Below are 14,122 nucleotides of genomic sequence, written 5' to 3' on the forward strand. Positions count from 1 at the left end.
TTAGATGCTGCACAGAATCACTTGAAACATGAAAAAAGCTTTATTCCTACAAAACAAAATGTCAACAAAACAAAACATCCAGTGTTGCATAAAATAATTATCATATAAACAAATCCCTCCCCACCCACAACTTAGTCTTTTCTTTCACCTGGCTTCATTTGTAAGAATTTGTTCAGTGTGCACAAGCCATGCAGCCGATTTACTAAGCTTATTTGCATAAAAAATCCACATTACTTTACCTGAATGTTGTCAGCCTACATTTTTGCATGCATTTACATTCCCAACAGCATGACCTACTTTAAACTAAACCTAGATTTAAAACATTCTTTAAAATGTACATATCCCAGAGAAATACATGGTGTTATGTCAGTGATTAGTGCCACAATGAGTTAACGCTGGATTACAGAATCTAACTTAATCTATCTTGATTTAGGAGATTTACTACAACTCTTAACATGTAGTTACTGTCCTGTCTGTTCATTCTTTTACAGTGTAGTCTCTAGTTAGATAATTAGTTTTGTGGCAGCTCTTTTAACTTTATCTTCTGCTTCATTTATAAATCACTCACCCACTCACCCACTCATCTTCTATACCGCTTTATCCTGTATTCAGGGTCGCGGATTTATAAATCACCTTGAATAAAAAAAATTTTAAAAATCATAAACACAATGTAGGAGTAAGAACATTTATATCGCCCCAAATAAGGAATGGGAAGTATGATTTGCCATCACTTGATTTCATACAAATTAAGCTATTTTTAAAAAGGTGGAACAGTAAGCCCTGTGTTCAACTACATACTTATATACAAATCTAATCCCGAATGGTATGAAATTGCAGACAGGAGACTATATTAAACAACTAAAACTATTAACAGTCCCCCTCTATAAAATATAAAACATTTTTGTTGTATGATTATTCTTCAATTCACATTGTCTGCATACTGAATTATTTATTCCAAATATATTAATGCCAGCTTTATATCACCAAAATTTATTTTTATGACTAAATTAAGTAAATAATAATACTATTTATTAAGTGATTCCATCGTAAATTCACTGAGTTGTCGAATGAAGCGACTATGAGAATTTGACTCGCTGTCCTCAGGACTCCGGGAAAGGCTTCATCTTAAAGATCCGCTGAAGAAATGTTACCTGATGGGGGTCAGAGTTCACCATCATACTGTAGACAGACATTCAACAGGGAGAAATCAGAAATAACATGTGGCTTTCATCGTGTCAGTGCATTATGGATAACAACTTTAACAAGAACACCTGTATGCCTACTAATTCATAGAGTTATCCAATCTAACCATCAGGTGGCAGCAGCACAAGTACCCAGAATAAAATCCTGCAGCTACAGGTTAAGGGGCTTGATGAAATGATAAACATATGATAAAGAAGATAAATCCTGATTTCTTTGACTTTGCATGTGTCATGGTTGTTGGTACCAGATGGACTGAGAATATGTAGATCTCCTTGGATCAAACAAGAGTCTGTGAAGTTTACACAAGATGGTGTGAAAAGAAAAACACATTCTCAGAGTGCGAGTTCTGCAGACAGGAAGGCCTTGTTGAGGAGCGAGAGATGAAGAAGAATATATAGATTGGTTTAAGAGGACAGGAACTTAAATAAGCACTTTATACAAGCATGTTGAGCAACTTCGACTAAAGGCAGGCAGTTTAAACAACAACATTGGAACTGGATGCAGTTGTGCCGTTGTAGAACATCTTCCTCATCAATCGGTGTTTCAAGCACTTGGATGAATTGTTTTTTTCCACACCACTTTGTATCGTGCATAAAAATCCCATCATGCATAAACAGTCATAGCACATTAAAATGACAGAGATCACATTCTGATGTATGATGTAAAAAATTACCTAAACATCCTAAACTGTATCTGCATGATTCTATGAATTGTGCTGTTGCCACATGATTAGCTGACTGAATAATTGCATAAATGTGCAGTGTGCAGGTTTCCTAATAATGCATGTAATACAAATATACATCTATCTATCTATACAAAACAGAATTCTGTTTGGCCCGCTGCTTGTTTTTGTGTGTGTGTCACAGGCGTGTCACAGGCGTGTCTCAAGCGTTTCTCAAAGAATATAACAGTAGGCAGCGTCATAAACTTTGATGGCATACTGTGAGATGATAATAATAACACTTAATTTGACTTCTTTTTTCTTTTACCAGATCATCATTAGGTGGATGTAAACGGGCGGAGCTGCAAGTAAGCTCTAGTAATTAATAACAGCTTACATTAGAGCATGATTCCGATATACAGTAGTGTAGAAAGCATCAAGTATCTAAATCTGTAGGACTATTTATATACAGTATATTTCAGCTCCTAATAGGAATTTGTCATATAAGGAGCTGAAATATACTGTATATCTGAATGTCATGTTCACCCTCGCTGTTTTTCTAAATTTTTAATACAACTAGCTCATATTCATAACTAAGTATTTATAGCAATGGCTCTTTCAAAGTAGAATCAGATGTTTAAATCTTGAACTCTAGGGGACAAACAGCACACTTGAGGATTCTTTTGTGCCTTTGGAGGAAGTTCTACAGCTTTCATGTGGAGTATGTTTAGAAAGCTGGAACCTATAGGCACCCAGAGAACCTTAAAAATGCAATCTGTGGTTACCAGGGACACTATAAAGAAAAATTAAATCATATACCTGTATGGTATCTGCCTAAATATCACCTATATTTGTATAACACAGCATGTATTCTATGTCTATACCGCAGAAAGCCTGGAGCCTATTCCAGGGGACTTCGGGTAAGGCAGGGTACACCCAGGACAGGGTGCCAATCCATTGCAGGGCATAAACACACACACACACACTCATTCACACACTACAGGCAATTTGGGAATGCCAATTAGTCTAATCTACATGTCTTTGAATTGTGTGAAGAAACCAGAGTACCCAGAGGAAAACCAAAAAGCACAGGGAGAAAATACAAACTCTACCCACAATGACCCCAAGGCGGAAATTGAATTCTTAACCCTAGAGATGCGAGGCGACAGAGCTAACCACTATATATAAGCTGTATATCAATTGCCCAGCTCTAGGTCATGATAATCACGTTTGTGTGTAAGTTAGTCTCAACAGATGCATCAAGAAAGATGACCATCACCTTGGATTCATTAATTTAATCATAGTGAGTCAATATAAAAACAGAAATCAAGACGCAAACAAATGCAACAATCACAGAAAAAAAATGCACCCAATGATTTCCAAGCTGATACTTAAAGAAGGAAAACAAAGCAAATAAACAAAGAGAAAAACAATTACACCCTGTAATTTCACAGAAAAAAAAAGTTTTTAACGATGCAGTTTCACATTTATAACCTGGAACAGATAGAACAAAGTGAAAGCTATTTTTCATTTTTTATTTTTCAATTGGTTTGTACCACCACGTAATTCTTGGCTTGGTTTTAATGAAGTCCATATTTTCTTTAATTGAAAACTGATTTTAAGATGTATGATAAGGTTTACGTTTAACATATTTACATTCTGATGATGAAATTAGAGTTTCAGAATCAGATACATGGTTGACATGGTTTGTCTATTAACCCACAGTTTATTTGCATCAACGTTTAAGACGGATAAGAAAACTGACTCTAACTGACGACCACTAAAGCATGTTTGCTTTTCTGCCTATTGGATTAGTCATACAACCCAAGGCAGTGCTGGGGGTTTGGTTCAGCTTGAGCTCTTACACTTCATTGGTGGTAAAAACAATCGTCTAAACAAAAAAAAAGACAAGAACACCTAAGCCAAAGGGAAAAAGGTGGGGCTCACAGACAGAGCCCCCACCCAGTCCACCAGCTTGGAAGAAGAAAAACTTGAAGGCACCAGTGAAGAATTTAAGCAGAAATTTTTTAACAAACCCAAACTCTATTTGATTGGATTAAATGATAAGGAAGAAGTCGCCTGGAAATGAAAGTCACATTAATTAAACATTTTGGTGACAAAAATGAATGTCACCAACTAAGATGCATTTGTATAAAAAATAAATATTTGTTACTTTATGACTCACAAATAATTATTAATAGCATTAACAATAATCAAAGAATTAAAAAAAAAAAAAAAACTTTCAGCAAGAGCCTGAAGAACTTCATACAGCAGTGCCAGCTACAAATGAACTGGTGCTTTCAGTTAGCAAGAAGTTTGTTTGGGGACACACCCAGGCGAATTATCAGACAGAGAGATTCTTTCCCATCTCTTGACTCCTCAACAAGATTTTTGAGAGTGACAGGGTACCAACACCGATCATTCTGATTAAAAGGAATAAAGTAATTTTTGAAGGAGAAAGAAAATGAAGGAGAGGAAAAAAAAGAAGCTCCTACACAAGCCCAGAGTTGATCAGCAATCCTTCATGGATTTATACCTTGCTCCTGAAGAGCGGCTTGGCGCCGGGGCCGCAGTACTCGTTGTAAATGAGCTTGAAGAGGAAGAGATGGAAGAGGGCAACCAGGGATGCTACACTGAACCAGAAGAGGAAGGGGAGACCTGGGTCCTGCTTGGCCATGTGCTCGTCGTGCGCTAAGATGGCCTTGACATGCAGAGTGTGCCTTAGGTCCTGCAGGTGCTGCAGGTCCGTCGAGATGTAGAGCAGCGGTGTCAGGGGCTGTGTCACTAAAACGGGGAAAACGTGACCTCTAGGCTCAGATGTGAGCTCCACAGGTTCGTTGATGCACCCCGCTTCGCAGGCGTACAGCTTCACAGGCTTCTCTTCATCCTGCGGTTTTACAGAGACGTGCAGCGAGGGCCGGCCCTCCGAGTCGGCCACCACAGAGAGGCTGATTCGGTCACGGTGATAGCGCAAGCCACGCAGCGAGTAGCTATTATGCAGGACGCTCGGCTCGGCCTGGAACTGCAGGTGGTTCTCTGTGAATTGGAGGCCACCAAAACTGAGCGTCATGGCTTGCATCATGCCATGAGCACCCGCTGAAACCAGAGCCTTGCAGGCACGTTTTTGGAGGGTTAATGTCCAGAGATTAACTAGTTGCAGGAGTGAAGCGGTGGTTCTCAGGCGCTCGGGCCACAGGTTCTCGGCGTGCATGGTGGCATGGCCGCTGAAGCAGTGATCGGCGTAGTTCAGGCTTGACTCAAGCTTATCACGTTCCTCTACGCTGAGAGTACTCTCTAGCAAAGGTGCTGTGGAGGAGGACAGGATGTAGTACAGCGTCGTGTTCACCGTCTGGCTCGACGGTGTGTGTGTATCTGTGATTTTCCTAATCTCTATACCTATAAAAAGAAAACAGAAGGGGTATTTTTGTATTAGTGCAGTAGCGTGGATCAGCATACTATTTTAAACGTTTTTTTGTGGTGCGACAAAAAAGCGCAAAATAACCAGTATGGAACAGTGATATCTCGTCTTGTGCTATAATGGTTCAACTTACACCAAAAAACTGATGGAATGTACATGTTTCAGGCAAACTATCCTGTGTAACAAAATTACCAACATGTATACAGTATGCATCCTTATTCTTTACCTTTTCAGTAAAAAAAAATTACAATAGAAAGATGAATATTTAAATAGACTTGCCAGATAGGAAAAGATCCGCCCATGCCTGCTGGTGCTCCTGCACCAAATCTTCCAATTTGGCTCGTAGCAAGTCCACCATCTCTCTTTTGGCATCCTCTCGAAGCTTGCTGAAGGTCTCGTCCGTCTTAGAGGGCTCAACAGGCTCCGATGTGTGAATTACATTCACTATGTTTTCGGTATGTTCAGATTTCGCAGGGACCTGAAAGTGTACAGTTAGTCGCTTCGTCCCAACAGCCATCAACACCGTTTCCTTCTTTTCTGTTAGAACTTTTCCAGTGGACAACATAAACTCCTTATCCTCCACCTTCTCCGTGACGCCCCTAAACGACGGTGATTCCACAGAAGCCTCGACTGATATCACTTTATCCGTTGGGTTGTTTATATGAACCCGCTGAATGTAGACATTGGGTCGGCTCCGGTGTGCGATGTGTTCCTCTCGAATGATCACGCAATCACGAGGGGACTGGAACGTATCGAGCAGGATGCACCGAGAAGAGAGTACTGAGCCTTTCCTGTACCACAGCATCTTAGCCTGCGCCTCAGACTGCTTTCCAGAAACCTTCCATCGCACTATGGGAGAATATTCAGTCTGGTGGACCGGGGCAAAACCCGGCTGAGACGACGACGTCACCCAGAGTTTGTTAGAATCCACATCCACCAGTAGGTGTCCGTTACCTGTCACGAACGGTACTGAGACTTTTATCTGTGGCGTGCTCATGACGCCCTCGCCACGCTCGACCTGCGCCGTCCATCTGTTGATATCAGTCTGTAAGCAGACTCCGGCGGCTCCTCCGGCCTCCCCGAATATCTTGGGGAGCTTGAAAATGGTGTCAGCGCTCAGGTACCAGTAAAATATAAGGAAAATAAGCAGAACAACCAAGACTCGCCTGGCCCAGCTACTTGAGAGCAAACCAGGGAGCCCCTTTAGTCTCTGCTGAAGCCACATAGTTTCTGATTTAGATCGGATATCCTTTGAATAATCACACATCGGTGGTTATTTTTTTACTCTACGTATAGAGCAACTGGTGAGCTATAAAACAATATATCCAAGTCATAAAATGACTTCCTGAGGAATATAAGTGGGAGCGGCACAACGCTTAAATGCCTCTGTTGAATTATTTAATTCAACAATAGAGTCTTAACTATAGCAAGGCGATTAGCAGATTATTACTTACAGATAAGTCTAGTCCTCACCAGTTATGCAACCAAGTAAACAAGTCATATTTCACAGCTAGGAAGATATATACCGTTTCGACAGCGTGCTTTATGGATGAAGTTAAGTCCTAAACGTTGTACAACCTACAACACTTCACTTCACTGCTGCAACATTTATCACTGAAACATTTCAAACTTTCCTATCTGCCTTATGAGTCAGCTGACCGACTTGGGAATTATTTGGGCAGCTAGCATAAGAGCTAACGTTGTCTATTTGAGATAACCTTTAAAAAAAAACTCGCGTGGTTCCAACAAACGCTGTTTATCTGAAGAGTCTTTGGCTTTATCCAGTTTTCTTCCTTACGTAAATCCATGGAAACTCCATATAAAGCACCATGACAGCCAGCTGATCTATCAACCCACCAAACTTGACATTTCGGTTTGTTGAAACTGCCGTAAAGCAGGCTGACTCATAACCGGAAGTGTCGCGCTTCAAAGCGCTAGTCGATGTCACAGAACGCTTACAGTAGCTGATCTCAGACCAGACTTGTCTGACGCACGCGCTTTCACTTTAAGTGCCTGGTGTCTGTGTAATCTGACCTCGGACCGGTGTCTTTATTTAGTTCTAGGCTAATTAAAATAAATTGTGTTAGATTATACTTATATGCCAAACTGAAAAAATAATAATTTTCTGTTTCAAGCATGACTTCATATTTTGCATTATAACAGCAAAATAAACTCCTGAATTCAATAATTAACAGGTTTGGCCAAATACTTTTGTCCTTATATTGTAGATATTTTAGTTTTTCCCCTCACTGGAAAAGCACTATGTCAGTTATAGAAGCTGAGTATGATATAACTGGATCGATCTCTAAGGAAATGCAGGAAATCACCAGTCATCATTTAGTTTTGAACTATTGTTCTGAGAATATATATATATAGTGTGTGTGTGTGTGTGTGTGTGTGTGAAAGTTGGGAACTGAATTAATCAGTTCAGCTGTCCATCAGCCTGATTTTTGGAAGCACATGAGGCAATATTAGACATTAAAGGCCACAAGTTTCTCAAGACACATCCCTATGACACATCAGCTGAGTTTGCACTTATTTTCGAATAAAAAAAATAAATAAAGTTGAAACCTTTCAGAAGAAGAGTTGCCGTATACTGCCAAAGAAATCGTATTAGATGCAGGATGGTGCTGGGTGGTGCAATACTCAGGTATTTTATCTGTCTTAATTACTATCACATTGTTCCAGTCTGACAGGAAGAACCTGTTAATGGAAATTCTGTGCATGTAGTAATAAAGTCTCTCTGGCCTCTGCATACATTAGTGTAATAGGTTTGCGAAAGTGACAGTTAAAATGACAATAGATGGTAAAGTAAATAAGAAGTGATAATTATATATATTTTTTAAAAGAACTAATTGTAAGTGAGTAGGAGGATATCGGTTACATTAATTTTAAACTGCATTGAATTGCACTGGGTGGCATGGTGGTGTAGTGGTTAGCACTGTCGCCTTGCACCTCCTGAGTCTGGGTTCGATTCCCAGACAGGCTCAATTCCTGACTCTGTGTGCATGGAGTTTGCGTCTTCTCCCCGTGCTTGGTGGGTTTCCTCAGGGAACTCCGGTTTCCTCCCACGGTCCAAAGATATGCATGTTTTTTGCTGTAATTTACAGTAAGTAAATGACACATGTGTCATTTAAATAAAATAATAAAATAAATGAATTTAATATTTATATTTATTTTAAGTTACCCAAAACTTATTTGGTTTTATATTATTTAATAAGGGACACCAGAGGCTCAGTGGTTAGCACTGTTGCCTCATACCTACAGATGCGGAGGCTGCCTTTAGTCTATGTGAGTTTCATCTGGGTTTTCAGATTTTTCATGAGTTGTTGTCTAATTGGCTTTTCCAGATTTTGTTAATAGAGTATGATTGGGTGTGTGTCTTTGCTTTACAATCCAGTGGCACCCTTGCAGGGTGTATCCTGACTTCTCTGTTATGCAAGTAGGTTTCAAGTCTAACATGACCCTACAATAAAAAAATATATAAATAAATAAAAAAATTTAAATATCCTTGATTGCATATCTAATGACAAAACAAACATTTCACATTTTTGAAGTCTGCAATATTCTTCAGTGTCCACATTTGTGTAAAAGTAGATACTGTATACTGTATATAACTCATGACTTTCATTTGGTAGGGAAAAAAAGTTGTTTCTGAATGTTTAATTAATTTTTATTATAGAACACAGAACCAGGTTTTAAAGTGATTTTAGAAGTTTTGAAGCAGTTAGTGGAGACACACATGACACACTAGGGAACTTGTCAATTTGTGCAAAGATTTATTAATTAGTGACTTGCAATTTCAATAAAATTTGCTTTTGCCACGAAAGTGGATGATTCTTGGCCATTTTAAAAATTATTTTTAAAATTAAACTATTGCATGCCCCTGTGCAGAAAAATAGAGGCTCTACCTCTAGTACAGGACTACAAAGTTGTGAGTATATTACACAGCAAATACTAATACATAATATACTGGTGTATAGAAAGTACAGCTAACTTCTGAAATATTTTTTTCATCACACCTAAGACAAGCATCTCACACAATACTGTACACCCTTTAAATAAGCCGTTCGATGAGCCGTTATATCCTGTTGTGCTTGTTTTACATGCTGCATTTCTTCTCTCTTGTGTCGGCATGTCAAGCTGTGAGATGCATTAAATTCCACACTTCACAATTGTTAAGCATGAAATAAATTCAATCTGCTGTGGTGATAGTTTTTTTATGACATTGAGATAATTTCCCCATGTAAGTGATTTCATCTTCAAATGCACATATTATATACTTGCACATCAGATATTGTATAACATTTCAGCTAAAGATTTTTAAAAGAAAAACCTGTACTAACAATTGCTGCAATTAATAGCTTATGAACTATTTTTCTCACAGTTACTTATGCTTCAACATATAACCGAATAGCTTTTTGGACAAACAGCATGTGATGCTATGCGGCAAAAAAGACAAATTATGTTTCAGAAAAAAACAGGGATTACTGATCTGTAAAAAACAGGCCAGCACTTATTTATCAGAAACCAGTTAGAGTTGTGCCTTGTGCATGGGTGCATTCCATTCCATAGTGTAAAAATATAAAGGGTGCTCCCTACTTCTTGTGCAGGTAATGTCAGTTAAGGGAACATCTCTAGACAAAATTTCACTTATCAATTTCAATAGCACGACAGACGTCAATTCCTTTGCGTAACCATGGTAACATAAGCACCTTGGATACCTGTTGCTGAAGCTGTAAACATGCTCTATTCTCGCCGTGCGCACTCAGCAATATCTCACTCTGTGTGCCCTGTGATGGATTGGCACCCTGCCCAGGCTGTCCCCTGCCCAAAGTCTCCTGGGATAGGCTTTAGGGTTCTTGTGACCCTGTACAGGATAATTGATGTCAAAAATAAGTGAATTCAATATGTGTATTATTGTATAGTGTAGTATTAGTGTATGTGTTTTATTGTGAAGTTTAGATTGCTGTGTTCACATGAATGTTCCAATCTGGAAAGCAGGAGGTTTTGTGTTGGAGTAAGATAAGCTTGCGGAGCTGTAACTTTCAAACTAACACCAAAGTTAACACCGCCGAAATTAAATATTGAATATTAATTGAAGCAAAAACTGATAGCATTATTAACTGTATACTATTATTTGATTTATGTACAAAATGTATGGAGAACTTATTATTGAGCCGTTTTTTTATGTACTTCCGTTGAAGCGAAGACCCATTGTTCACTTGTTCCCTACACCATTCACAGTTCCCAGCTTCCTGCAGTTGGGCATCATACTTAATATGTCTAAACACCCTGTGCAGTACACTTCACAGGGAACTTCAAGCCAATCGGATTACTGATTTATTAGTTAGAAACCAGTATGTGTTGTGCCTTGTGCTTGGGTGCATTCCATTCCACATTGCACTTTAAAAGGTGTTCTCTATTCCCTGCTCCCTGTGCAGGTAATGTCAGTTAAGGAAACTTCTCTAGACAAAATTTCACCATTCGAAACACCCTGCAACGTCAGCAGGACAGATGTCATTTTTACTGTGCGTTACCATGGTAACATAAGCACCTTGGATACCTGTTACTTTTCTATTCTCGTCGAGCACACTCAGCAATATCAGGGCAGTCATGTTTGACCGTCTTTTTTTTTTTTCATGTTTGGCAGGAAGGTGGTAATAAAAGATGCTGACATGTCCGAGAAGATGCTGTTGAGAGTGTGCTACACAGGCTCTGGAGATGTACAACATCGAGAAGGACAGATTACAGATTACTAACCTATGAAATAGTATAGATTAAATCATGTTAATATGATGTCATGCTCGATAATAATGATTATAGGTATATAAATCCAGCAACTTGATGGCTTAGTGGTTAGCACTGTGGCCTTGCACCTCCAGGGTTGTGGTTTGATTCCAGCCTTGGTGTGCATGTAGTTTGCATGTTCGCCCCATGCTTGGTGTGTTCACTTACAGTACTAGTGTTAGAACCTGCCTGCAGCAGTATTAGGGCGGGGCTACACTTCGGACATGCTTGGGAATGTCAGGGCGGGGCTACATGTGTAATGTGCACTGTAGCTCCACCACAACTGTGCTTTTTGCTGCCACCATGTGGTGTAATCGAGTAATTATTTTCAAAAGATGCTGGTTTTCATTGGGAAAACTACAGAAAGTTGGTATAAAGTTTCTTTTTGATTGTGACTACGCAGAAAAATAATTAATTGTAAATATTCAGCATATTAAATAATATGAATGTATAAAACACGTCATCCAAAAATCAGGACAAGAAACGCTGTACAAAAAAAAAATAAAATCTGGAGTTTTATATGTTTATATTATTTAATATGCTGAATATTTGCAATTAACTAATTTTCTAGAATTTTCTTATTTTCAAAAATAAACTCTATATTCACTTTGTTTAGTTCTTTTTTCGACGAAAAAACATCTTTTAAAGTAATTTCTCGATTGTACCACACGGTGGCAGCAAGAATTACAATTGGGGGCGGAGCTACATCCCGACATGCTCAATCATGCTTGATCTGATAGTTCAGACTGCAGCCAGGGATACTAGGAGACGTTTTGAACAGGGCTTGTTGATCATCAACAGAAGCTGCATTTATTCTAGTGACCAAGAAAACAAAGCATAAATTTATCAAAAAACAATATATGCTGGATTTAAAAAAAACACATGTATAAGGCTTTCTCTTTTGATTGTCCCCTGCACATTTGACCAGCACATGCTGCTTTGTTCTTGTCACCAACACACTGGTTGGTATTGGTCATCAGTATTTGCTAGTTTTTAACCAAAACATACTAGTGGTTGGTGATTACCATCACATTCTGCCAAGGATGAACAATCCAGGTCGTCGTAATGATTCCTCATGTTCCCAGAACCACTCTTTCCCAATCTGAATCCGGGAATACGCCATTTCATCAGGAAGAAAAAATATGTGATAGGCTGGTCATTCAGTACATTCTTCAACTGACTTAATTCAATTGCCACAAAATGTTGCTGTGCCTTGATCTGACCAACTGGAGCAGACCCATATCTCATCACTGCCCCCAGAGTTTTGCACGACCTCCCCTCTGCAATCATCACTCTGGAATAGGATCAATTTGGACTTATCAGACTACGTGAGAGTTTTCCATTGCTCCAAAATCCAATTTTTATGCTCCCTAGCAAATATACATTTTCTTTTTCCTGATTAGTTTTACTAACATGTTTTTCCAATGGACAAACAACAGTTTAATTTCAATCATATGAATTCTTTTCACATTAAGTGTGTGGTTTCTCTGATTTCTACTGTCAGTTTATATAAATGCGTCTTTACTAAGCATTTGAATGAGCTCCAATTTCAAATCTCAGTTGTTTAATGCACACTAATAATTTGAGTTGGAGTCTCCTAAAGTGAAGACTTTATTATTATTATTATTATTATTATTATTATTATTATTATTATTATTATCAGTAGTAGTAGTAGTATTGGCTGTACTTTCACCTTGTACTTAAGAAAGAAAATTCTGAGTAACAAGGATTACCCCTTCATCCTAATCAGAGCAAATTGTATGCTTGTGTAAGTGGGTGATTTGGTGGTTTATTTATTTATTTATTTATTTAATGCCATTCATCCATGATGCAAAGCAAACAGTGATTACCAGTGGACCCATACACAATGTAAGTATTATAACTTAGAGGTGTAATAAAATGTCTGGAGTCAAAGAGGTATCATTATTATTATTTTTTTTTTAAGTTACATTTAATTATAATATCAGTGAATGATTTAACATTTATTCAGGCTACTATGTTACAGTAGGGTGACCACCTAATTTGACTGCTTATCCATTTTTCTGAGGCATCTACATTATTGTCTTGCACTAAAGTGTCGTAATTTAAACCAACAATCTTTGTGAGGTTAAGGTTTGTGAGGTTAAGGTTTTCGTTTCCGTGCCAAACGATGGGATTTAAACCTCGTTATAATCTTAAAAGAAGCTCGTAAAAATCTTCTGATCACCAACTCAAAAGCACTTAAGCACTTAGGTTCCAATGCTTGTGGTGCATATTATCAAATATTTGCATTCACACTTACACTTTCAGGGAACACTGCCATTTTCTCACCTCTCCTCTTACCAAACTTCACATGTAACTTTCAAACCCTCAGATCAAAAAAAAAAAAAGTGTGTAAATGTTCTTCCTTTTACTGTTAAACCTAGCTGTGATTTCTTCAGTCATTTTTTCCATGCATCTGTATTAAGTTATCTTTAGTCATGATTTTCTTCTGACCACATTTCCTCCACAAAGTTAAAGGTTTAGCAGTATCGATCGATCAATAGATATATATATATATATATATATATATATATATATATATATAGATAGATAGATAGATAGATAGATAGATAGAAACTTCATTGACCATGAAGGAAATTTTCAACATCCAGTAGAAAGGATAGTAACATTAAACAATAGTAGACAATAAACATGTAGTTGCATTGTAGGTTGTCAAACGTGTAAAGTGTAGTCAAAAACACTAAAATTACCATGTTATAATAGAAATGACTAAGAGAAAAAGAATATATACATAAAATATATTTACATTTACATTTAGGCAATTGGCAGATGCTCTTATCCAGAGAGACTTACAAAAGTGCTTTGTAGTTTCCATTATTGCATAGATACATAAAATATTTCTAAATATATCAAAAGAATGAAAGTAATACCAAGTTAAAAATATGGTAAAATATAGGTAAATGAATATAAATATTAGTGGATAGACTAGTGCAACTTGAGATGTACACTGAGTTGGCCGTTAAAAGTGGCAGCAGTGCAGAAGTGAATAGTGTAAGACTCCAGCAGGG

At 38.0% G+C, this 14,122-nt stretch overlaps 1 protein-coding gene across 1 annotated transcript; it reads right to left on the minus strand.

The window, feature by feature from the left end:
• Positions 1 to 21: 21 nt before the first annotated feature.
• On the minus strand, positions 22 to 7,165 carry kiaa2013 (KIAA2013 ortholog). Its single transcript, XM_053504773.1, has 3 exons — positions 5,562 to 7,165; positions 4,401 to 5,260; positions 22 to 1,179 (listed from the first exon to the last, which is right to left on the minus strand). Exons 1-3 carry the CDS (start codon positions 6,547 to 6,549, stop codon positions 1,162 to 1,164), a joined length of 1,866 nt encoding a protein of 621 aa, XP_053360748.1. The 5' UTR covers positions 6,550 to 7,165; the 3' UTR covers positions 22 to 1,161.
• Positions 7,166 to 14,122: the final 6,957 nt, after the last annotated feature.

Source organism: Clarias gariepinus, chromosome 9 (genome assembly GCF_024256425.1).
Source record: "Clarias gariepinus isolate MV-2021 ecotype Netherlands chromosome 9, CGAR_prim_01v2, whole genome shotgun sequence".
Lineage (NCBI taxonomy): Eukaryota > Metazoa > Chordata > Actinopteri > Siluriformes > Clariidae > Clarias > Clarias gariepinus.

Bases quoted from the DNA above. Each gene is read 5' to 3' on its own strand.
- kiaa2013 (XM_053504773.1), bottom strand. From the start codon at position 6,549: ATGTGTGATTATTCAAAGGATATCCGATCTAAATCAGAAACTATGTGG. The intron at 5,261-5,561 runs GCAAGTCTATTT...TTCTTTTTATAG, and splicing joins GGCGGATCTTTTCCTATCTG to GTATAGAGATTAGGAAAATC.